The sequence below is a fragment of the Aquarana catesbeiana genome, linkage group LG06 (assembly GCF_042186555.1).
Source record: "Aquarana catesbeiana isolate 2022-GZ linkage group LG06, ASM4218655v1, whole genome shotgun sequence".
Classification (NCBI taxonomy): Eukaryota; Metazoa; Chordata; class Amphibia; order Anura; family Ranidae; genus Aquarana; species Aquarana catesbeiana.
In genome coordinates, this window is record NC_133329.1 from 411216520 (window position 1) to 411242428 (window position 25909).

The window sequence follows — 25909 nt, forward strand, 5'->3', positions numbered from 1 at the left end:
TGTTGGGGTACGCTGAGTTGGGTTGGAGTCCATCGGGGCTCTTGTTGGGGTACGCTGAGTTGGGTCGGAGTCCATCGGGGCTCTTGTTGGGGTACGCTGAGTTGGGTCGGAGTCCTCCGGGGCTCTTGTTGGGGTGCGCTGAGTTGGGTCGGAGTCCTCCGGGGCTCTTGGGGTGCACTGAGTTGGGTCGGAGTCCTCCGGGGCTCTTGGGGTGCACTGAGTTGGGTCGGAGTCCTCCGGGGCTCTTGGGGTGCACTGAGTTGGGTCGGAGTCCTCCGGGGCTCTTGGGGTGCACTGAGTTGGGTCGGAGTCCTACAAGGCTCTTGTTGGGGTACGCTGAGTTGGGTCGGAGTCCATCGGGGCTCTTGTTGGGGTACGCTGAGTTGGGTCGGAGTCCATCGGGGCTCTTGTTGGGGTACGCTGAGTTGGGTCGGAGTCCTCCGGGGCTCTTGTTGGGGTGCGCTGAGTTGGGTCGGAGTCCTCCGGGGCTCTTGTTGGGGTGCGCTGAGTTGGGTCGGAGTCCTCCGGGGCTCTTGTTGGGGTGCGCTGAGTTGGGTTGGAGTCCTCCGGGGCTCTTGTTGGGATGCGCTGAGTTGGGTTGGAGTCCTCCGGGGCTCTTGTTGGGATGCGCTGAGTTGGGTTGGGGTGCGCTGAGTTGGGTTGGAGTCCTCCGGGGCTCTTGGGGTGCGCTGAGTTGGGTCGGAGTCCTCCGGTGCTCTTGGGGTGCGCTTGTAAAATGTGCATGAACTGCATGCATGGGTACAAGGAAAACGCGTGCAGTTACTTGCAGCTTCAAAACCTGCATCAAAAACACAATACGGGTGCGTTTTTGATGCGTTATTGCCTTGTTTTCAATGCATTTCTGTGGAGAGGTGTGTTTGGTGCCTTTTTTTTTTTTTCTTTTAACAAAATGTGGCAAGCAGGATTTTTAACACCGCAACGGAAGCGCAATGGACAAATGTGAAGACATACACAGAATTCTAAAGGGATGCATTTTTCTTGAGTTTCTTTTAACGAAAAAGCACTTCAAAAACTGCTCAGTGTGAAAGCAGCCCATCAGCCAAAAAGGTGCCGATTAATGGCCTAAAATACATTTAGATTCAATTAAATGCATGATATTAAATAAAAAGTTAAATGTACAATTCTCTATAAAAAACAAAAAAAAAATTTAATATGTAAATATAAAAAAAATATCTATCTATCTATCTATCTATCTATCTATCTATCTATCTATCTAAAATAAATATAAAAAAAAATAAAAAATGTCCGTTTTGGTTTCGGTCCAGAATTCTCATTTCGACGCACCTCCAAGTTTTATGTTATTTGATCGGTGGGGTGTCGTCCATTTGTATAGCGTTGTGCCATTAATAAAGTTATTTTTCAGTCATACAATCTTTGTGCCGCGGACGTTTGTTCCACAAGGAGCTTTATTCTTACCGGTTTTGCTTTATAAATGAGCCGTGTAGCGCCCACCTTGGCGGTCTCGGGGGGGTGTGTTTCTCCACGCCGCAGAGTGCGCTGACCCGCAGAAGTCGAGTTTTTTCCTTTTTACTACAATTCAAAGAACGAAATCCTTGGGATTGGTCGCTGTGGGGTTCCGGCACTCGGCATGGGGTTCTAATATCTCCTCCAGGTCCGGCATCAATTGTCTGCCCGGAGCTCGGAATCCGCGTTATCTATTTAGCCAGATGTGGCGGTTAAATAACCTGCTGTAATCGCGGATAATCTAGTAATCCCCCCACAGGCTGCGCACTTCAGATGCTTCTGCCGGCTTTTTGTTTGGATTACACCGCCAGGCCGATCGTTCTGTACAAAACCGCCTTTGTGGCGGAAACTCGGTGAGGTTAACCCCTGATTTCCTGGATTTCTGAGCCACATATGGATATCATGTGATTCCCAGGTGTGTCAGCAGCGGATCTACAGTATGTTCCATCCTCCCTCCAGTCTCGCTCAGGTGTACTGGCTCCTCCCTCCAGTCTCGCTCAGGTGTACTGGCTCCTCCCTCCAGTCTCGCTCAGGTGTACTGGCTCCTCCCTCCAGTCTCGCTCAGGTGTACTGGCTCCTCCCTCCAGTCTCGCTCAGGTGTACTGGCTCCTCCCTCCAGTCTCGCTCAGGTGTACCGGCTCCTCACCTGGACTGAAACGGCTTCCTCTGATTTCACTGCACACTGTGAGCTTCTCACAAGGGGGGGACCAGGGAAGTCAAAATATATGCAGATAAAACTTTATTGGTAAATTGCCTTCAACCTAACCTTTTCTCTTAAAGCTTTATTGAAACCGACTGTCCATTAGTTTAGATCAGGGGGTCTCCAAACTTTCTAAACAACGGACCAGTTTACTGTCCTTTAGACTTCAGGGGGGCCAGACTATGGCCAGCGTGAGTAGAAAATATCCTGGTGTCAGTAGGAGTAAAAACCATCCCCTCTTGGTATTGGGGGAAGAATAGTGCCCCATCATTGGTATCAGTGGGAAGAATAGTGCCCATCATCGGTGTCAGTGGGAGGAATAGTGTCCCATCATTGGTATCAGTGGAAGGAATAGTGTCCCATCATTGGTATCAGTGGGAGGAATAGTGCCCCATCATTGGTGTCAGTGGGAGGAATAGTGCCCCATCATTGGTATCAGTGGGAAGAATAGTGCCCCATCATTGGTGTCAGTGGGAGGAATAGTTCCCCATCATTGGTGTCAGTGGGAAGAATAGTGCCCCATCATTAGTATCAGTGGGAGGAATAGTGCCCCCTCATTGGTGTCAGTGGGAGGAATGGTGCCCCATCATTGGCGTCGGTGGGAGGAATAGTGCCCCATCATTGGCGTCGGTGGGAGGAATATTACCCCATCATTGGTGTCTGTGAGAGGAATAGTGCCCCGGTGCCGGTGTCAGTGGCAGGAATATTACCCCATCATTGGTGTCGGTGGGAGGAATAGTGCCCCGGTGTCGGAGTCAGTGGGGGAATAATACCCCAAGGGACAGATAAAAGGGGCGCAGTTTGGAGACCTCTGGTTTGGACAGATGCAAAAACTTTTTGAAATAAGTTTGAATTAAGATTTTGTGCATTGAAAAGCACATTTGATTGATACTTTACAATCGATCGATTTTCTGGTGGTCAGTCGATCTGGTAGCTGATAGATTAGGTACGCTCATATCTGCGATTCCCATATACAGGCGCTGGGAAATCGGGGTGGTTTGTGGTTTTCGTGTCTCAGAAGAAATCTCATTCCTTTTACACATTTATTAAATTATCCAATAAAAAATTTCCCGTACAAATCCAGTGTGGTGTGGGGCCCGGGGCCCTCGAGGAATCGCTCCATTCTCTCCCGGTCGGTGTGTGGTGGGGGTGGGACGGGGGGTGCAGCACGCGGGGGTCAGGGGGACGCAGAAAATAGAACTTATAATGAAGCGGATTTGGCTGCGAGCTGCTGGAACTAACGAGCGTAAAAACCACTTTACAGAGGAGAGGAAAAGGGCGGCAACTGGGGCCAACAGGCGGCTCCGGGAACTGGAGGGACGCCAAAACACAGCATCTAAAAATAGCTGAAAGTCTGAAAAATCCAAAAATAGAATGAACTGGGGGGGGAACGCCGATCGACTCGGATTATTTCTTTATGTACGAAGGAAGGAGAAATGAGTCAGACGATTGTTCGGGATAGGGAGGCAGAGAAACGGCGTTTTCATTGCAAAGTCGCTGCCGGTACGAAACGTTCGGGGAGAATCAGGCGATCGATAGCGGAGGGAATTCCCGGGGGGGGGCCGAGTGTACATCGGGCGCTCACACCTTGGAAAAGATGCATTTTTAACTCAGTCGCAGTTCACTTTCCATTTTTATTGTGGCTTGCAGGATTGTATTTTTAAGGGAAACAGGAAATGGGTGGAGGTTATTTTTTGATCCCTGATGTCTCATTAAAGAGAACCTGTCACTAAAGAAAAAAAAAAGTGATGAAAAATAAGCTTAGTGGAAAAAAAAAAAAAGTGTAAAAAATTAGTTACGTCCAAGCACCTAAATCCCCCACCCCCATGCGTTTTTTTATGTATGTATATGTGTGTGTGTGTGTGTGTGTGTGTGTGTGTGTGTGTATGTATATATAAATATATATATATTACACATTGGGGGTTTGCAAGTGGTTTATCAGGGTTTTGGTTGAAGCGATCGGCCATAACCCTGGTATTTTTATTATTATTATTTTTTTTTTGCAGCCGGCAATTCTCTGTCTCATGAAAGCGCTCCGAGCGGCTAATTAGCCGTTGGATCACTTTCAGAAGCAACAGGAAGCGATTTGACGGTTTGTGTGGCTAGCCATAGAGGTGAACAGAGACCAGATCGTCTCTCATCTCCTCTATGATCTAGGACAGATGTTCTCAACCTCAGTCCTCAAGTACCCTCAACAGGCCAGGTTTGCAGGAATTTCTTTCATCTTGCACAGGTGCTTTAAATCAGAGTCCATGGCTTGGTGTTTTTGAACAGCTATTCTATCTAAGAGAAATTCCCAAAACATGGTCTGTTGGGGGGGCACTTGAGGACAGGAGTTGAGAACCACTGATCTAGGACAATGGTCTCCAAACTGCAGCCCGGGGGCCAGATGTGGCCCTTTGCTTGCCTTTATCCGGCCCTTGGGGCACCATTCCTCCCACTGATACGAGACACTATTCTGCCATCTGACACCAAAAACAGGGGCACCGTTTCTCCCACCAACACCAATAATGGGGACACTAAGCTTCCCTAGGATACCAAAAATGCCCCCCCCCCCCCATACCAAATGTGGCGATGTTTACTCCCACCGATGCCAGGAAAGTCCCTACTCCTGCTGGCCATAACCCAGCCCTCCTAAAGTCTGAAGGATGATAAACTGGCCTAAAACGTTTGGAGACCCCTGATCTAGGACAATGTTTCTCAAATCCAGTCCTCGAGTAGCCCCGACAGGTCCATGTTTTTCAGGCTTTCCATTATTTTGCACAGGTGATTTGATCAGTTTCACCGCCTTAGTAATTACCACAGCCGTTTTCATCTGAGGGAAATCCTGAAAACATGACCTGTTGGGGGGGGGGGGGGGGTACATGAGGACTGGAGTTGAGAAACCTTGATCTAGGTACGGGGGTGTCTAAACTGTGGCCCTCCAGTTGTGTGTTCAGGAACTACAATTCCCATCATGGCCTAGTCATGTCTGTGAAGGTCAAAGTTGTACAATGCCTCCATGGGTCGTGTAGTTCCGCAACAAGCTGGAGGGCCGTAGTTTGGAGATCCCTGATCTAGGAGGACCGGAGCGACGTTGTGACATCACTTCCGATCTAGGGCGGAAGTAAAAAATGATTTTTTTTTTTTTTTTTTTTTTTTCAAGCAAAGGATCAATTTTTTAAAATTTTATTTTTTATATTATTATTATTAATTATTTAAGGTGCTTATATAGCGCCGTCAATTTACGCAGCGCTTTAAATATACATTGTACATTCACATCAGTCTCTACCCTCAAGGAGCTTACAATCTAAGGTCCCCAACTCATATTCATATACTGGGAACAATTTAGACCGAAGCCAATTAACCCACCAGCATGTCTTTGGAGTGTTATATGTTTTGCTTTAAAGGTAGAAGGGAGATTTGGGGTCTTTTAGACCCCAGATCTCCCCATAAAGAGGACCTGTCAGCCCTTATTTCTATTACAAGGGATGTTTACATTTCTTGTAATAGGAATAAAAGTTAAAAAAAAAAATAAATAAATACATTTTAAAAAAATGGCGACAGTGTAAAAACAAAATTCCAAAAAAAAGGGAAAAAAAAATGTATAGTGCCCCCATCCCTCCATGCTTGTGCGCAGATGTAACGTACATATGTAAGTCACGCAGGCATATGTAAATGGTGTTGGCACCACACATGTGAGATATCGCTCTAGTTATAGTTACATAGTAGGTAGAGCTGGGCGATTTTCTCCAAAAAAAAAAAAAAAAAAAAAAAAGTCTGCGATTTAAAAAAAAAAAAAACAAAAAACTTGATTTACGATTCGAATCGAGTTTTTTTTGGACACCGCGCCGGGCCTGAGGAGGCTGCGGCTTCACCTAAAAATTCCTCCTCAGGACCGGCGCGGTGAAAAAAAAAAATCGCTTTTGCTGAAATTTTGAATCGATTTGACCTCTCAACTTGATTCAAGATTCAAATCGATTTTTTTCCCAGCCCTAATAGTAGGTAAGGTTGAATAAAGACAATCGTCCATCCAATTCAACCTGTGTCAGTGTCTATAATGATTTCCCATAAGCGAGAGCAATAATTCCAGCACTGGACCTCCTCTGTACCTCTAAACTGGTAACCTGTAAAAACTTTTAAAGCGTCGCCTATGGAGATTTCTAAGTATCGTAGTTTGTCGCCATTTCACGAGCGTGCGCAATTTTAAAGCGTGACATGTTTGGTATCTATTTACTCGGCGTAACATCCTGTTTTTTTATATTTTACTAAAAAATTGGGTTATGTGTTGTGTTTTTTTTTGCATTAAAATTCATTAAAAATGTGGAATAAGAGGATGGAGCAGTGGGGGCCCCCCTGACCTCAGGGGCCCAGGGAACAGTTGGACTTTGTGCATCAAACTTTTTAGTTTACAATATCGATATCGGATATTACTTGTTGGGCATCAATGAGTAGAAAATCAGCCGATCGTTCAAAGAAAGGACATTTTCGGACAATTTTCTTATCGTGTATTCCTGCTATTAGGCTGGCCATACACGGGTCAAATTTCGAAAGAATTTTCTTTTAAAATGAAAAAAATTGGTACATTTTGTGATCCAATGGCGCCACCATTGATTTCGAAATTTGGCCAACCGAGCCTTCAATTTCACCTCCATGTTGCTACAGAAAAGAATTTTCGTGGCTGAGAATCTTCTTTTCGGGAATCTTCTTTTCGGGAATCTTCTTTTCGGGAATCTTCTTTTCGGGAATCTTCTTTTCGGGAATCTTCTTTTCGGGAATCTTCTTTTCGGGAATTTTCTTTTCGGGAATTTTCTTTTCTTGCGCATTTCTTTTTTGATTACATTTCTCGCATAATTCTCCCTACATTGATTAGAGAAATTAAAAGATTTCCAACATGTCCGATTACTCAAATTTGATTTCCGCACGAAAATCGGCTGTTGCTGCAGCCCCACTAACGGTTGCGAAATACGAACGAAAATTCTTAGATAAGATTTTCTAAAGAAAACTCGACCCGTGTATGGCCCTGCCTAAAAGACTGCTGGGAAAATAACACCACGCAATGTGGTCGATTGGTTTTGTCTCAGCGGTTGCTTGGGGGGGGGGGTGCTTTGTACCCAAATTGATTTTATAGATCATTGACCTAACGCCCCCTCTCTCTCTCTCTCTCTTTCTCTCTCTCTCTCTCTCTCTCCCTCTCTCTCTCTCTCTCTCCGCAGGTGGGCGAGACAAGAGAGGAGGACCCATCCTCACCTTCCCGGCCCGCAGCAACCATGACAGGATACGACAAGAAGACCTGCGCAGGCTCGTCACGTATCTCGCCAGCGTGCCCAGGTGAGCTCGGTCCTTTGTGTGCGATACCACGCCATGTATTGGGGGGTAAAATTACCATTATCCACCAACCAGCTGTCATTGTTCATACGGCTCCAAAAGAATGAAAGCAGAAATGTGGTTGCCATGGTTACGGCACCTGCACGTCTAGGGGACACACCAGTCCGGGCGGATCCTCCCACATGGTCAGTGGAGGTTATGATGATTGTGTGTCGTCACCTTTTGTCTGTACAGCACAACGTGGAGATCCGGCGCAGTTACTGACAGCCAATGATACACGCAATCGTCATGTCTGTCCGTTAATGAGGATGATGGTAATCATTGGACAGTGACATCTGTGGGAGGTTTTGGGGTGATTTCTGGTGACATGAGGGATAAATGAGGATGGATGTCATCATCACAGGAAATGGTAGAGGACCAAAGCGGCCATGAGAGTCCCCCCCCCTACACCAGAACTGGCGGGGGAATTAGGTGAGTATTGCTGGCTTCACCTGGTAAAGGGGGGGGGGGGGACTGTCAGCATAAGTTGGAGGGGGTGGTAAAACGTTAATTTTATCCCTGAGTCGGGCTTTAAATATAAGTGGTTAGAAAAATGGCCGCCAAATAAGTTATGGGGAGAAGGAGAAAAAGTTACCTGAGTATTAACAATGTTACTTTGTATCTTTCTATCTCCTGTCTGATGTTTATAAACAATGTTACTTTGTATCTCTCTATCTCTTGTCTGATCAATGTTTATAAACAATGTTACTTTATCTACTTATACTTTACACACATTACCCATTGTTAGGCACATATTTAACCCTTTGATCGCCCTAGATGTATAATCCCTTCCCAGCCAGTGTCATTAGTACAGTGACAGTGTATAGTATTATCACTGAATTTTTGTCAGTGGCAGTTAGTCAGTTTCCCCCCGGTGGGTGATCTGACACTATCGCAGTCCCATTATAAGTTGCTGATCACTGCCATTTAGTAGTATTAAAGTCTTTGTCAACTCTGTACTCCCACTTTTACCTTCAGGTAAGCCTATGATAAGGTGATAAGGCTTACCTATAGGTACCATGATATCTCCTAAACTTGCACGGTTTAGCAGATATTCACTGTATCCGCATGTGCCGACGTCATCGGCACGTGCGCACTGAAGAAACGACCCGCTCGTGCCGTTTGTTCAGGAGCCGTGCCATGACCAGCGGCTCCCACGCGCATGCGCGGGAGTGACGTCTTTTGCGGCTCCGGGCCAATCGCAGCGCCCGAGCCCGCGAACCAGGAAATAACTCCGGGAGACATGAAACCGGACACAGCTGTGTGCGTGGACGGCTGCAACAGCTTCCATCTAAGGTAAGTATTAGTATGCGATGCACAATAGCTAGCTCATTATGCTTTTGTCTTGCAGGGTTTTTTTTTTTTTTTATGTAGTTTACAATCACTATTAAGAAAAAAAAATTTAGTATATATATATACCATAGTTTGTAGGCACTACAACTTTAACGCAAACCAATCAATATACATTTATTGGGATTTTTTTTTTTTACCAAAGATGTAGCAGAATACTTTTTTGGCCAAAGCTTATGAAGATTTTTTGTTTAATTTTTTTATTGGATGTGTTTTATAGCAGAAAGTTACATTTTTTAATTTTTTTTTTTCCTTTATATTGCAAAAAATAAAAATACTGCCAAAAGAGAGCTCTATTTGTGTGAAACAAAAGAGACAAAATTTGTTTTGTGTACAGCGTTGCATGACCGTGCAATCGCCAATCAAAATAGCACAGTGATGAATAAAAAAAAATCGCCTGGTCATGAAGGGGATAAAATCGCCCGGAGCTCAAGTGGTTGAATCTCTCTATCTCCTGCCTGAACAATGTTTGTAAACAATGTGTCTCTGTCTCTCTATGTCTGAACAGTGTTCATCTTTTATTACAGTTGTGGGATTTACTGCTGGATTTAATCAGAATGCATTGCTGCAGATATTGTCACACATTGACATTGACAGTTTCATCTTGTAGCTTATGAACAAAAAAAAGAGATATCCTGTCTATTAAAAAAAAAAAAAAAAAAAAAAAAAAGGGCAGATGCTCATATGAAAGTAAGGGACTATACAGGCAGAAGACAGGATAGAGAAAAGAAAACCAATATAAATTAGAACAAACTGATAAACTGGGATGATATGATATTAGATTGCAAGCCTTTTTGGTTGGAGCTGCAGTGTTCCTCCCTCATCTGTAGTTTTTAGGGCCAGGCTGACCTTTAATTGTAACTCCAATGTGACTGATCTGAGACCCCACAGGACATGAATTCATGTAACTCTCTCTCCCTTTATGTGCTCCACTCTGCAGTGAAGACGTGTGTAAGCGTGGATTCACCGTCATCATCGACATGCGCGGATCCAAGTGGGACCTGATCAAACCTCTTCTGAAGACTCTGCAGGAGGCGTTCCCAGCGGAGATCCACGTGGCGCTGATCATAAAGCCGGAGAACTTCTGGCAGAAGCAAAAGACCAACTTTGGCAGCTCCAAGTTCATCTTCGAGGTGGGTGACAACCTTTGTTTTTTTTGCAGTACTGCAGACTCCGCCCACTTGCTGATGATGAACATCAACAACCCTGGAGAGTCTGTTTTCCTGGAAAATCATCTACGTATCTCCCCTACCCCACCACCACCTTCCATCCCCCTTACACTGCCTGGACCATTAGTCCTGCATTGTAAGTGAAGATGCCTAGGGCCTGCCCACAAGCCTTGGAGAAAAGTGGTGAGTGCCGGGCTTAAGGTAAGTAAAAAGACCTTTTACTGGCACTCTGGGCAAAGCTGGGCATTTAACCCTTGCAGGAGCCCCACTGCATGAGCAGTTTTTTTCCCATCCTCGGAGTTCAGCTTTAACTTTATCGTAGCGGGGAATCTTGGTAAACACGTTTTCTTTTGGATATTTATGATGCAGTAAAAGGTTGCCAGGCTGCTAAGTGAGCTCTACCTGTGTGATAAAGTTACAAGACTTTGATTCTTCATCCACATTCCCCAGGTGTTTCATAATTGCAACAATGTACAGTAATACCTTGAATCAAAGTGGAGAGAGCAAGGGGGTGGGCCCACCTCCAGGTCACCTTGTGTCCCCGTGCCGGCTCTGGTTGATGCCTGTTGAAGTGCTCTGGACGAGATGTCCGCCGCGGGCGGTCATGGTGCCCGGTATTACACCACCACCATACGGACTATTAAGAGTTAAGAGGTATTTGGTCTGAGGGTCTCACACCCCACCATTATACATGTTCGCCTATATCATTTTATCTAAGCCTAATTTTTTTACTCATAGATACATCTTGTGCTTGCTCCTGACGAGTGGCCTCCTAGCCATGAAACGCGTAGAGCTGCCATACGCCAAGTTGTCATTTAACACTACTCGATCATCAAGTTTACTTTCAATACCCCCTTTTAGGACCAATAAGTTCATAGGCTCTGCAAGTACCATTATGCATTACTGTTTTATTCAACAATTGTTCTGGTGAACTCTGGAAGACTTTTGTTTGCTATAACATGTGATACTGATTTTATGATTCTATGTGCTGTATTAGCACAATACCATTGTCACGTCTATGTACATGTTATGCTTGGTTGTATCCTATGGCAATCAATAAAACCCATTATGTTCACCAATTTACCTTTTTGCAACCACGTGCCTCATATAAAGTCCCACCCCCTTGCTCTCTCCCCTTTGATTCAAGATAGGGATGGAAATGTGTGACTTTACCAGGCCACACTTTCTTTTAAAGTTCCAAGGGATGGAACAATGGGCCTTACCAGGCCAAGCGTTCATTTAAAGTCCCTGAACACTAATTTTTAATCTTTACCTAAAGTAATACCTTGGATTACGAGCATAATTCGTTCCAGAAGAATGCTTGTAATCCAAAGCACTCGTATATCAAAGCGACTTTCCCCATAGAAAGTAATGGAAACTCAGATAATCCATTCCACAGCCACTGCTTGTCTATGCAGTATTGCATGTGGCCAGGAGGTGCGGGGGCACCGGAGACACTCGGAGACACTCAGGAATGGAATTCAATTTTTGTTTTTGAGTGTTTCCGATTTTGTTTTCAAGTGTTTCCGAGCATCACCGGCGCCCCTGTACCTCTGGCCAAATGCGGTACTGCACACCCCAGCGGCTTGAATCCTGCTCGTCTTGCGGGACCACGCTCACAAAGCGAGTCAGGATTTAAAAAAAAAAAAAAAATAGCTCGTATTGTGAAACGCTCGTAAACCGTGTTACTCGCAATCCGAGGTATTACTGTATATAATTAAAACAAAATGTTACTTCGTACCTCTCTATCGCCTGTCTGAATAATGTTTATAAATAACATTACTTTGTATTTATCTCCCATCTGAACAATGTTTATAATCAATGTTACTTTGTATATCTCTATTTCCTGTCTGATCAATGTTTATAAACAATGTTACTTTGTATATCTCTATTTCCTGTCTGATCAATGTTTATAAACAAGGTTACTTTGTATATCTCTTTCCTGTCTGATCAATGTTTATAAACAAGGTTACTTTGTATATCTCTTTCCTGTCTGATCAATGTTCATAAACATTGTGTTAGATGGTCTGTTTTTTTGGTGGCAGTTGCTGTAAATGATAGATAATGAATCTACCCAGAATGCATTGCTGCATAACCTGCCATTCAGTATTCACACACATTGACTGTTATAAGACGAGCCATTCTTTGCTGGAGGAGGTAAATGTAGGGGATCGGGAGGGAAAGTTTTGGTCTCAATGGCTTATGAACTAAAAATAAATGTTTTTTTGGATATTTATTATGCAGTTTCAGATTAGCTGTGTAATAAAGTTCCAGGACAAGGAGTCTTCATTCATATCCCCCCCCCCCCCGGGTGTTTTAGTTTTGCAGCAATGTATATAATAAATTTGGAGTTCCATTTTCTTGTTGTGTTGATACATAAGCCGTGGTGTCTTCTCTTGCCGCAGACCAGTATGGTGTCGGTGGAAGGCCTGGCGAAGCTGGTGGACCCGTCTCAGCTGACGGAGGAGTTTGACGGCTCCCTGGATTACAATCACGACGAGTGGATCGAGCTGCGGGTCTCCCTGGAGGAATTCTTCAACAGCGCCGTCCACTTGTTGTCCCGGCTGGAGGACCTGCAGGAGATGCTGGCCAGGAAGGAGTTCCCGGTGGATGTGGAGGGCTCCCGGAGGCTCATCGATGAACACACTCAGTTAAAGAAAAAAGTGATTAAGGCCCCGGTGGAGGAGCTGGACCGGGACGGACAAAGGCTGCTACAATGTATCCGCTGCGGGGATGGGTTTTCGGGCAGGAACTGCATCCCGGGAGGGGCTGACTTTCAGAGTCTTGTGCCAAAGATTACCAGCCTCCTGGACAAACTGCACTCCACGCGGCAGCACCTCCACCAGATGTGGCACGTGCGCAAACTCAAACTGGATCAGTGTTTTCAGCTGCGTCTGTTCGAGCAGGATGCGGAAAAGGTAGGAGCCATTGTGGGGGAGGGGCTTGTGCTTTCTATGACATCATTGATGTGTATGGGGGGGGGGGGGTTGTCTAAGAACCGGGATGGACATGACACCGGCTGATGTGTATAAGGGAGAAGACTTATCTGAGGACCGGGGATGGGGAAGACACCGGCCAACTGGAGCAAGGGTGGTTATCTGTGATATGGAGTGTTGTGGTGCCCAAACCTCCTTGGCTCCCTGGTTGTCATGTTCATCCTACAGGTTCAGTAATATGTGTCACTGACCTGGAACAAGAATGCAGATTGGAGTTCTGGCTTCAATTGTTGCGTCACCACCACTGGCATGAAGAACGTAGGCGATGGCAGCGTTCATATTATTGTCAGTGCAGGTGCCCTTTAAATTAGTTCCATTTGGTGAAATATAACCTACATTTGACTGTGTATATAATATTATAGGCTTAAGTTTTTGGTATTAGAGGCTCACTCCACCTATAACTGATAATTTTGTGTTTTGTTGATGCTGGAGACATAAACCACCCTGACAGTCTCATCAGGTCTGCAAATTATGAGGGGTTCCCACCACCCCTGTGCTGAGTTCCCGGGTCTGTACACCCGCTGTACCCATTATGAGGGGTTCCCACCATCCCTGTGCTGAGTTCCCGGGTCTGTATACCCGCTGTGCCCATTATGAGGGGTTCCCACCATCCCTATGCTGAGTTCCCGGGTCTGTACACCCGCTGTGCCCATTATGAGGGGTTCCCACCATCCCTATGCTGAGTTCCCGGGTCTGTACACCCGCTGTGCCCATTATGAGGGGTTCCCACCATCCCTATGCTGAGTTCCCGGGTCTGTACACCCGATGTGCCCATTATGAGGGGTTCCCACCATCCCTGTGCTGAGTTCCCAGGTCTGTACACCCGCTGTGCCCATTATGAGGGGTTCTCACCATCCCTGTGCTGAGTTCCCGGGTCTGTACACCCGCTGTGCCCATTATGAAGGGTTCCCACCATCCCTGTGCTGAGTTCCGGGGTCTGTACACCCGCTGTACCCATTATGAGGGGTTCTCACCATCCCTGTGCTGAGTTCCCGGGTCTGTACACCCGCTGTGCCCATTATGAGGGGTTCTCACCATCCCTGTGCTGAGTTCCCGGGTCTGTACACCCGCTGTGCCCATTATGAGGGGTTCTCACCATCCCTGTGCTGAGTTCCCGGGTCTGTACACCCGCTGTGCCCATTATGAGGGGTTCTCACCATCCCTGTGCTGAGTTCCCGGGTCTGTACACCCGCTGTGCCCATTATGAAGGGTTCCCACCATCCCTGTGCGGAGTTCCTTAGTCCCATCCCTGCTTGGTTTACTATATACAGTGTGTTATAATATGTATAATGTAACACAAGGAACACACAATGGTGGTCGGGGACACCCAGAAATGAGGATGGGGGTATCCAGGACCTTTTTCTCAGTTGTTCTGACTGGCACAGTTATGGTGTTTGGTGGGGATATGATTATAGGAGATGAGTTCATGGCTGATCGATCGATCATATAGAGGTGATGTGACCTTTATTCCCTACTTTGCTCGTTCATGTATACATCCCCCAACCCCGGTAATGTATAGATGATGTATGTTCAAAACAATAATTATAATTAGAGTTTTAATTTACACTTTATTACCAGTTTATTGCCGGCACATGGCCCCCTTATGGGGTTTTTTTTTGTTTTGTTATTGCATCTCCTCGGTTTTTTTGTGGATTTTTGTTGCTGTGTAAATTGGCAACACATCTGATGAGCTGCAATGTGTTTGTTTTTGGGTTTAGATACATTGTAATTCCAGGAATAACATCCATCCCCGGCCTGACTCCATACAACACTCTTCTGGTGTAGATTACAATGGATGGGATTTCTGAGTGATTGTTTAATATCTGGGACCTTGGCAGTTAAATGTCATCCTTTTAGGATGTAGATCTCCTTTAAGGATTCCAGAAGTCAGATCCCGGGACACGCAGAGGATGAGGCGCCGCCTGCGTTTTTATAAATCTATCCATTGACATGACAGGTTCTCATTTACATTTGTCCTTTAAAAACTAAATTCAGTCCTAAAGAAAGAATTACTGTTCATGACAAGACGGCCCGGGGGGGGGGGGGGGGGGGGGGTGGCTGTGTGTGATCTACCTCTCAGTGTTATTTTTTTCATCGTCACCCCCCCCCCCCTCCCACAGACATAGGATTGATGTACCCCCCCCTTGTCCCTGTACCAGCCGCTGGATTTCATTGCATGCAGCACCCGGGCCCATAGTCCTCCTGGTTATTACACCAGCCGGGTGATGGATGAGATCTGTTCAATACAGGCCAAGTGGTGACTGAGCGATTGAACCTCCAACAACAACGTCCTCAGGGCGAGCGGAAAAGATATAATATTTCCCAGCAGCCTCCTCTGCACACAGGCACTTAGGTGGTTCAATACTACAGGCTCCACAGTGCATTACATCCGCCTCCGGCCCTCGAGGGCCTCCGCTCTGACTCCATACCTGTCAGAGACTAATATAACAAGAGTCGTGTGCCTGACCCCGAAGGCTGAACAAGAACTAATGTTTTACTAGTCATTTATATAGCTCTGACATATACCGCAGCGCTGTACACAGAGCGCTGAGCCAGTCACATCAGTCTCTGCACCAGAGGAGCTAACACTCTAATGTCCCCTCCCCCCACAGTCACATCAGTCTCTATACAGAGGAGCTTACACTCTAATATCCCCTCCCCCCAACAGTCACATCAGTCTCTATACAGAGGAGCTTACATTCTAATGTCCCCTCCCCCACAGTCACACACTATTATTGTTTTTATTATTATACATTTTATATAGCTCTGACATATACCGCAGTGCTGTACAGAGAACACTGAGCCAGTCACATCAATCTCTGTACCAGAGGAGCTTACACTCTAATGTCCTCTCCCCCCACAGTTGCACACTATTATTATTATTATTATTATTATTATTATTATACATTTATATAGCTCTGATATATACCGCGGTGCTGTACAGAGAACACTGAGCCAGTCACATCAGTCTCTGTACCAAAGGAGCTTACACTCTAATGTCCCCTCCCCCACAGTCACATCAGTCTCTGTACCGGAGGAGCTTACACTCTAATGTCCCCACCACAGAAATTTCCATATATTATTCCATTCATATTTGCAGGAGCCATCAAATGTATTGTAATGTGAGAGAGAATAATCGCACTGAGCCAGTGAGAGCGCCCCCTCTGTTCTAAACTAACTACATTGGCATTAATTGTAACAAAACATGAACGTCTTTTACAAGAATTATTTAATTTCTGTTACTTAAAATAGCAGAGAATACAATATACTAGATAGAGGCAACATTGTTAATGGGTTATATATAGAGACCTGAACAGCTGTGCCTTTAGGAACCAGAGATAATGTTTTATTGACACCGGAGTTCTTCCTTAATTCTCATCATGCCCAGCATACTCCTGGAAAATTCCCATCACTGGGAGTGTCTGCAGTAAAGTTTCCAATGATGGAGCTGGTTTGGAGTAGGAGTGAGCTAACTAAAGCCTGAAAGTCTGTGAACCCCCGACCACACCCCTATATGGTCTTATTGGACATCCTATTTCAAAACCATGACCATTAATACATAGCTACTCCCCTTCCCTCGTATGGCCATTAGTGTAGAGTTGCCCCCTCAGTGGCTAGAACATCCTTCATCAATTTGGAGGAGTTGACCCCCCACCATAGCTATTTAATAAGGAGTTGTCCCTCTCTCCCCATGGTGATTAACATAGGGTTGCCCCCTTTGTGGCTATAACATCCTCCACTCTTTTTTGTGAAGACTTTCCACAATATTTTGGAGGGTGTCTGTGGGAATTTGTGGTCATTTGTGAGGTCAGGTACTGATGTTGGTAAAGAAGACCTGGCGCACATGTGGTGCCTCACGTTGGGCGCCAAAAAAGTCCTGGCTTACCATTCGCATTCCAATTCATGTCAAAGGTGTTCAGTAGAGGTCAGGACTCTGTGCAGGACACAAGTTCCTCCACACCAAACTGGTCAACCCATGTCTTTATGAAGTGGACTTCTCCCTTACCATGTCCATTAATGTGGACTTGACCCCCTCTCCCCTTGGTAATAACTGTAGTGTTGCCCCCTTTTGTGGCAATACCGTCCTCCACTTTTTAGGGAAAACTTTCCACAAGATTTTGGAGGGTGTTCGTGGGAATTTGTGCCCATTTTGTGAGGTCAAGTACTGATGTTGGAAAGGAAAGATTTAGTTCACATGTAAGGCCCCACGTTGAATAATCAGACCTATATCACCACCTGCATTCCAATTCATTCCAAAGGTGCTCAGTAGGTTTGAGGTCAGGACGCTTGAGTTCCTCCACACCAAGCTAGTCAAACCATGTCTTTATGGGGTTGACGTCTCCCTTTCCATGGCCATCAATATAGAGTTACCCCCCTCTCCCCATGATGATTTGGCCACTTTGTGGCTATAACATCCTCTACTCCTTTGTGAAGACTTTCCACAAGTTTTTGGAGGGTGTCAGTGGGAATTTTTAGCCCATTTGTGAGGTCAGGTAATGGTGCTGGAAGAGAAGACTCAAATGTTGGCCCTGGCATTGGGCACCAAAAAAACAGACCTGGCTCACCATCGGAATTCCAATTCATTCCAGAGGTGCTCAGTAGGTTGTTGGACACACAAGTTCCTTCACACCAAACTGGTCAAATTATGTCTTTATGAAGTTAACTTTTCCCTTACCATGGCCATTAATATGAAGTTGACCCCCCGCCATGGCCTTTAATATACAGTTTACCCTCTGTCCCCATGGTGATGGTAATATAGAGTTACCCGCTTTGTAGCTATACCATCCTCCATTTTTCTGGGAAGACTTTCCACAAATGTTTGGAGGGTGTCTGTGGGAATTCGTGCCCATTTGTGAGAACAGGTACTGATGTAGGACGAAAAGACCTGCTTCACATGTAAGGCCCCACGTTGGGCCCCAAAAATCAGACCTAAATCAACATTGACATTCCAATTCATCCCAAAGGTGCTCAGTATGGTTGAGGTCAGGACTCTGTGCAAGAGATTTAAGTTCCTCTACACCAAACTGGTCAAACCATGTCTTTATGGATTTTACTCCACCTTTACCATGGACTATTAATATGGATTAGCCCCCCTCTCTACTTGGTGATAAATATAGATTTTCCCCATTTGTGGGTATAACATCCTCCACTCTTCAAGGAAGACTTTCCACAAGATTTTGGAGGGTGTCTGTGGGAATTTGTGCCCTTATGTGAGGTCAGGTGCCGATCTAGGATGAGAAAGACCTGGCTCAGATTTTGGGTCCCCGCCTTGGACGCCAAAAAAAAAAAACTCCTGGCTCATCACCAGCATTCCAATTCATGCCAAAGGTGACCAGTAGGGTTAAGGTCAGGGTTCTGTGCTCCAGTTCCTCCACACCCAACTGGTCACACCATGTCTTCATGGAGCTGGCTTTATACTTTGTACACAGGGGGACAGTCATGGTGGAACAGAAAGGGGTCTTCAGTACAGTTGGGGGTGGGACACTGATAGAAGCTGGGTTAGGTTTCCAGGCAGCTTCGGACTGCTCGTGAAGACTTTGATTTGGTGTATTTAACCCTTTCTTTGTACAGAAATGTTAATGCACAGGACAGCCAATAAAGAGGGGTGCCCCCCCCCCCCTCCCCCCGATGGCTGCACAGCGCCGATCGCTCTCCGTAGGACTGCCATGCGGTGCCTGTGTGACTTCCAGAAGGGATTTATCACCGGCCTGCTCCGAGACCCCCTTAATGATCTCCTTTCCGGCTCCCGGACATTTGGTATCATTAGGAAATCTCTCCCCAGTCATATCGCCTCGTGAATAATACAGCAGAGCCATCTGTCAGCGACACGGAAAGTGGCGATTTTCTGCGCACGCCCCGGGAAGGCGATTGATGTGGAGACATCAGAATCATCTATTATTCATTTCATCTTCCGGCATTTCCACTAGAGACTGATTTCTCCCGACTTGTCATGTGATCCTTCGCTGCCTTTCCCATAATGCTCAGCAGAGCGTTTTCCTGCGATCCCAGAGAGAGGAGACTCGGAATTCTGTGATCTCAGCAGTCGTGTGAGGAAGAAAATATGGAGGAGTCCTTTAATGCTGTAGGAGAGATCAGAGGGAATGATCTTCTCAGTGTCTGTTAATGACTTTGTGTATAATTCATTTACAGGAAGGCAGACATATATACAGTGCCTTGAAAAAGTATTCATACCCCTTGACTTTTTCCACATTTTGTCATGTTACAACCAAAAACATAAATGTATTTTATGTGATAGACCAACACAAAGTGTCACATAATTGTGAAGTGGAAGGAAAATGATAAATGATACAAATAAATATGTGAAAAGTGTGGGGGGGGGGGGGGGGGGCATTTGTATGGCGCCCCCCGGAGTCAATACTTTGTAGAACCTCCTTTCTCTACAAGTCTTTTTGGGGATGTCTCTACCAGCTTTGCACATCTAGAGAGGACATTTCTGCCCATTCTTCTTCTTTGTAAAATATCTCAAGTTCTGTCAGATTGGATGGAGAGCGTCCGTGAACAGCAATTTTCAGGTCTTGCCACAGATTCTCAATGTGATTTAGGTCTGGACTGTGACTGGGCCATTCTAACACATGAATATGCTTTGATCTAAACCAGTGGTTCTCAACTCCGGTCCTCAGGACCCACCAACAGGCCAGGTTTGCAATATAACTGAAATACATCACAGGTGATATCATTTGCTGCTCAGTGATTGCAGTATTCTAGTCCGCATCTCCACAAGGTAATACTTAAAATCTGGCCTGTTAGTGGGTCCTGAGGACAGGAGTTGAGAACCACTGATCTAAACCATTCCATTGTAGCTCTGGCTGGATGTTTCGGGTCGTTGTCCTGCTGGAAGGTGAACCTCCCCCCCCCAGTCTCAAGTCTTTTGTAGACTCTAACAGGTTTTCTTCTAAGATTGTCCTGTATTTGTCTCCATCCATCTTCCCATCAACTCTGACCAACTTCCCTGTCCCTGCTGAAGAAAACCATCCCCACCACATGATGCTGCCACCACCATGTTTCACAGTGGGGATGGTGTGTTCAGGGTGATGTGCAGTGTTAAGCATCATGTACATTGCTGCTGCTAAACGGACATTTAGGAGCAGTTGGGCATTTTTTTCAACTGCTCCTGAACTCTCCTCTGTTATCTTATCAGTACATGTACACAGGATCCCCGATCTCTCCTCTGTTATCTTATCAGTACATGTACACAGGATCCCCGATCTCTCCTCTATGTTATCTTATCAGTACATGTACACAGGATCCCCGATCTCTCCTCTGTTATCTTATCAGTACATGTACACAGGATCCCTGATCTCTCCTCTATGTTATCTTATCAGTACATGTACACAGGATCCCCGATCTCTCCTCTATGTTATCTTATCAGTACATGTACACAGGATCCCTGATCTCTCCTCTGTTATCTTATCAGTACATGTACACAGGATCCCCGATCTCTCCTCTGTTATCTTATCAGTACATGTACACAGGATCCCCGATCTCTCCTCTATGTTATCTTATCAGTACATGTACACAGGATCCCCGATCTCTCCTCTGTTATCTTACCAGTACATGTACACAGGATCCCCGATCTCTCCTCTGTTACCTTATCAGTACATGTACACAGGATCCCCGATCTCTCCTCTGTTATCTTATCAGTACATGTACACAGGATCCCCGATCTCTCCTCTATGTTATCTTATCAGTACATGTACACAGGATCCCCGATCTCTCCTCTGTTATCTTATCAGTACATGTACACAGGATCCCCGATCTCTCCTCTATGTTATCTTATCAGTACATGTACACAGGATCCCCGATCTCTCCTCTATGTTATCTTATCAGTACATGTACACAGGATCCCCGATCTCTCCTCTGTTATCTTATCAGTACATGTACACAGGATCCCCGATCTCTCCTCTGTTATCTTATCAGTACATGTACACAGGATCCCCGATCTCTCCTCTGTTATCTTATCAGTACATGTACACAGGATCCCCGATCTCTCCTCTATGTTATCTTATCAGTACATGTACACAGGATCCCCGATCTCTCCTCTATGTTATCTTATCAGTACAATGTACACAGGATCCCCGATCTCTCCTCTGTTATCTTATCAGTACATGTACACAGGATCCCCGATCTCTCCTCTGTTATCTTATCAGTACATGTACACAGGATCCTCGATCTCTCCTCTGTTATCTTATCAGTACATGTACACAGGATCCCCGATCTCTCCTCTGTTATCTTATCAGTACATGTACACAGGATCCCCGATCTCTCCTCTGTTATCTTATCAGTACATGTACACAGGATCCCCGATCTCTCCTCTGTTATCTTATCAGTACATGTACACAGGATCCCTGATCTCTCCTCTATGTTATCTTATCAGTACATGTACACAGGATCCCCGATCTCTCCTCTGTTATCTTATCAGTACATGTACACAGGATCCCCAATCTCTCCTCTGTTATCTTATCAGTACATGTACACAGGATCCCCGATCTCTCCTCTGTTATCTTATCAGTACATGTACACAGGATCCCCGATCTCTCCTCTGTTATCTTATCAGTACATATACACAGGATCCCTGATCTCTCCTCTGTTATCTTATCAGTACATGTACACAGGATCCCCGATCTCTCCTCTATGTTATCTTATCAGTATATGTACACAGGATCCCCGATCTCTCCTCTGTTATCTTATCAGTACATGTACACAGGATCCCCGATCTCTCCTCTGTTATCTTATCAGTACATGTACACAGGATCCCCGATCTCTCCTCTGTTATCTTATCAGTACATGTACACAGGATCCCCGATCTCTCCTCTGTTATCTTATCAGTACATGTACACAGGATCCCTGATCTCTCCTCTATGTTATCTTATCAGTACATGTACACAGGATCCCCGATCTCTCCTCTGTTATCTTATCAGTACATGTACACAGGATCCCCAATCTCTCCTCTGTTATCTTATCAGTACATGTACACAGGATCCCCGATCTCTCCTCTATGTTATCTTATCAGTACATGTACACAGGATCCCCGATCTCTCCTCTGTTATCTTATCAGTACATGTACACAGGATCCCCGATCTCTCCTCTGTTATCTTATCAGTACATGTACACAGGATCCCCGATCTCTCCTCTGTTATCTTATCAGTACATGTACACAGGATCCCCGATCTCTCCTCTGTTATCTTATCAGTACATGTACACAGGATCCCTGATCTCTCCTCTATGTTATCAGTACATGTACACAGGATCCCCGATCTCTCCTCTATGTTATCAGTACATGTACACGGGGTCGTTTACAGTCGTTTCTAGGCAGTTGAGTTTAGATACTTTTCTTGGAACGCAAAAAAAGGGTTCAGAAGCTGAGTATAGAGGCATTTCAAGAGCCAAGTGCTTCCAAAAGCGGTAACTCGAGTTTAGCCGCGTTTCGTTTACAGACTTTTTACAATTTTTGGCTAATTTGAAAAAAAAAAAATTATTTATTTTTTTTAAACGCTTCTAAACGCAAAACGCGGCATGTAAGTGCGGCAAAAAGGATGTTTTAAACGTGGGTTACTATCTGTCAAGTTAAATCGTTCAGGAGAGGTTGTAAAAACATCCCGTGTACATGAAGCCTTAGTTTTCCCCACACATAGAGTTTTGCTTTTAGGCCAAAAAGTTGAATTTTGGTCTCATCTGACCAGAGCACCTTCTTCCACATGTTTGCTGTGTCCTCCACATGGCTTCTCACAAACTACAAACAGGACTTCTTATGACTTTCTTTCACCAATGTCTTTCTTCTTGTCACTCTTCCATAAAGGGCAGATTTGTGGAGAACACGACTAATAGTTGTCCTGTGGACAGATTCTCCCACCTGAGCTGTGGATCTCTGCAGCTCCTCCAGAGTTACCATGGACCTCTTGGCTCTTCTCCTTGCCCGGCCTCCTTGCCCGGCCGGTCAGTTTAGGTGGACGGCCATGTCTTGGTAGGTTTGCAGTTGTGCCATACTCTTTACATTTTCCAATGATGGATTGAACAGAGCTCCGTGAGATGTTCAAAGCTTGGGAGATTTTTTTATAACCTAACCCTGCTTTATACTTCTCCACAACTTTATCCCTGACCCGTCTGGTGTGTTCCTTGGCCTTCATGATGCTGTTTGTTCACTAAGGTTCCCTAACAAACCTCTGAGGGCTTCACAGAACAGCTGTATTTATACTGAGATTAAATGACACACAGGTGGACTCTATTTACTAATTAGGTGACTTCTGAAGACAATTGGTTCCTCTATATTTTAGTTAGGGGTATCAGAGTAAAGGGGGCTGAATACAAATGCCCCCCCCCACACACACTTTTTACATATTTATTTGTATCATTTATCATTTTCCTTCCACTTCACAATTATGAGCCACTTTGTGTTGGTCTATCACATAAAATCCCAATAAAATACATTTACGTTTTTGGTTGTAACATGACAAAATGTGGGAAATTTTGAGGGGTATGAATACTTTTTCAAGGCACTGTATCCTCACAATACAAGACTGTGTCGTCCAACTTACTGATAACAATATGATCCGTGCATTCATTGTATTTTATACATGTCATTTACCCCTGAAAGCCTCCTGTGTTACATCTTAAAGCTGTTGGGAACCACCATCTTGAATGTGACATCAGTGGCTTCGTAAAACTCAGCACTGTCACTCTTGTGATGCTCTATAGGGAAGGGGTCTCCAAACTAAACAAAGGGCCAGTATACTGTCCTTCAGGCTGTGGGGGGCCAGACTGAGGCCAGTGGGAGTAGAAAAAGGCCTGATGTCAGTGGGTGTAAACAATGGCCCATGATTGGCTTCAGTGGGTGTAAACAATGGCCCATCATTGGTGTCAGTGGGAGTAAACAATGGCCCATCATTGGTGTCAGTGGGTGTAAACAATGGCCCATGATTGGTGTCAGTGGGTGTAAACAATGGCCCATGATTGGTGTCAGTGGGTGTAAACAATGGCCCATCATTGGTGTCAGTGGGTGTAAACAATGGCCCATGATTGGTGTCAGTGGGAGTAAACAATGGCCCATCATTGGTGTCAGTGGGAGTAAACAATGGCCCATCATTGGTGTCAGTGGGTGTAAACAATGGCCCATGATTGGTGTCAGTGGGTGTAAACAATGGCCCATGATTGGTGTCAGTGGGTGTAAACAATGGCCCATGATTGGTGTCAGTGGGAGTAAATAATGACCCATCATTGGTGTCAGTGGGAGTAAATAATGGCCCATCATTGGTGTCAGTGGTAGGAGCAGTGCCCCAAGGGCCGGATAAAAGCAAGCAAAGGGTCGCATCCGGCCCACGGGCCACAGTTTTGAGACACCTACTCTATAGTAATCCCCTTCATTCCTCCGCTAGCAGCTACCTAAGATTATAGCAATTAACAAAAGAAAGAGGGCGCCACCATCTAAGTGCATTATTATAAATATAAAACAATAAAAAACTTGTATGCGCTCAGAAGATGTTTGGCATGCCAAGAGTAAACCTCTGTGTAAAGTTCGTCTAGGAGATGGCTGGAAGTAGTGGAGTTCAGCAGGGAGATGGCCGGTGTATGCAGAGCCATGGCAGGAAGCTGCTGGATAAAGTGGCAGTTTGGCAGGTAGCAAGCTGGAAACCAAATAGTAGGAGATGCTGCTGGGGTCTTCTGGGCTCGACTTGGCGGATGACGTCACATGTTGACGTGGATGGGCATGGCTACGCGTTTCGGGGCTAGTACTGCCCCTTTGTCAAGCCAAATACACAATAGTTGTCGTTCCTGTCTTTTTTTTTTTTTTTTACAGTACGAAACAGATAATGTAGGGAGGTGATGGAAGGGGAGGAGCTGGGCCTGCACATCCAGTTATTGGACACTTCTTAGAAGAGGGGAGGGCTATGACATGCAAGGAGGGAGGGGGCACAATTCCTAGCAAAGTTCAGAGACGCATTGCAAAGGAAAAAATGGAAAATGCTGAAAGCAATCATATAAATGGATTTTCTGTTCTTTCACATGAAAGTTTTTTAGTTGGTGAAGGCAGGGCCGGTGACTAGACTATTTTGCACGCTACGTGTCCAGATACTTGCACCCCCCACCCCCACAAAAAAAAAAAAAAATAGAACTCCAAAATGTTTATAAACAGTAGAAAATATTAAAACATGAAACTGCTAAATCTCTCTCGTTAACATCATCCAATCCTGCAGCACGCAGTGATAAGCGGAACGTCGGCGGCAGTGGGAAGCCGGCCCGGACTGGGATAAAAAATAGACCCGGACATTTTATTTTCGGCTGAGCGGCTTTTTTTTTTTGTTTTGTTTTTTTAAACCAAATTACATATAATCACGACTACTGGTTTCTCAATGACTTTTAGTTATAGTTATAGCCTGCTTCACTCCGTTGGTGTCAGTAGTTGTTTATTTCTGTTATTTTATAACATTTTATTTATTTTTTTTAATTTTTTTTTTTTTTTTAGGAGCCCCATCGGGGTCTTTGATGAAATATCAGGGGTCTAAACAGGCCTCTGATATTCCACCTTTGAGACAGAGAAAGGGGATTGAGGACACAGCCCTCCATCTCTGCAGTCTCAGCTGCAAACAATGAATGGACAGGAAGTGCTCTGTACAGAGGCTTCCTGTTCGTTCACAAACTGAAGTGTAAGAAACGGTTATGAAAAAACATAGTTTACAATACCTCAGTTATGACTAAAAAAAAAAAAAAACGAGCAAGTGATCGGTTCTTATTACACATTTACCGCCCCTTCCCCGCTCTCTATCCTGACACGTTTTCTGCAGCAGCCGGCAGGAGAGGAGAGGAGGGAAGCCGGTGGAGCTGTGGAGGGGGGGCGAGTGAGGGCCGGG

General features: G+C 45.3%; 1 protein-coding gene across 1 annotated transcript in view; it reads left to right on the forward strand.

Moving 5' to 3' along the window:
- The window catches only part of LOC141147283 (kalirin-like), a gene marked incomplete in the record, with an annotated part of 76859 nt that overhangs the window by 28602 nt on the left and 22348 nt on the right, over positions 1-25909 (forward strand). Inside the window, 3 exon segments of the mRNA XM_073634492.1 lie at positions 7381-7495; positions 9822-10014; positions 12456-12968. Coding sequence (XP_073490593.1) covers positions 7381-7495; positions 9822-10014; positions 12456-12968 — 821 coding nt within the window.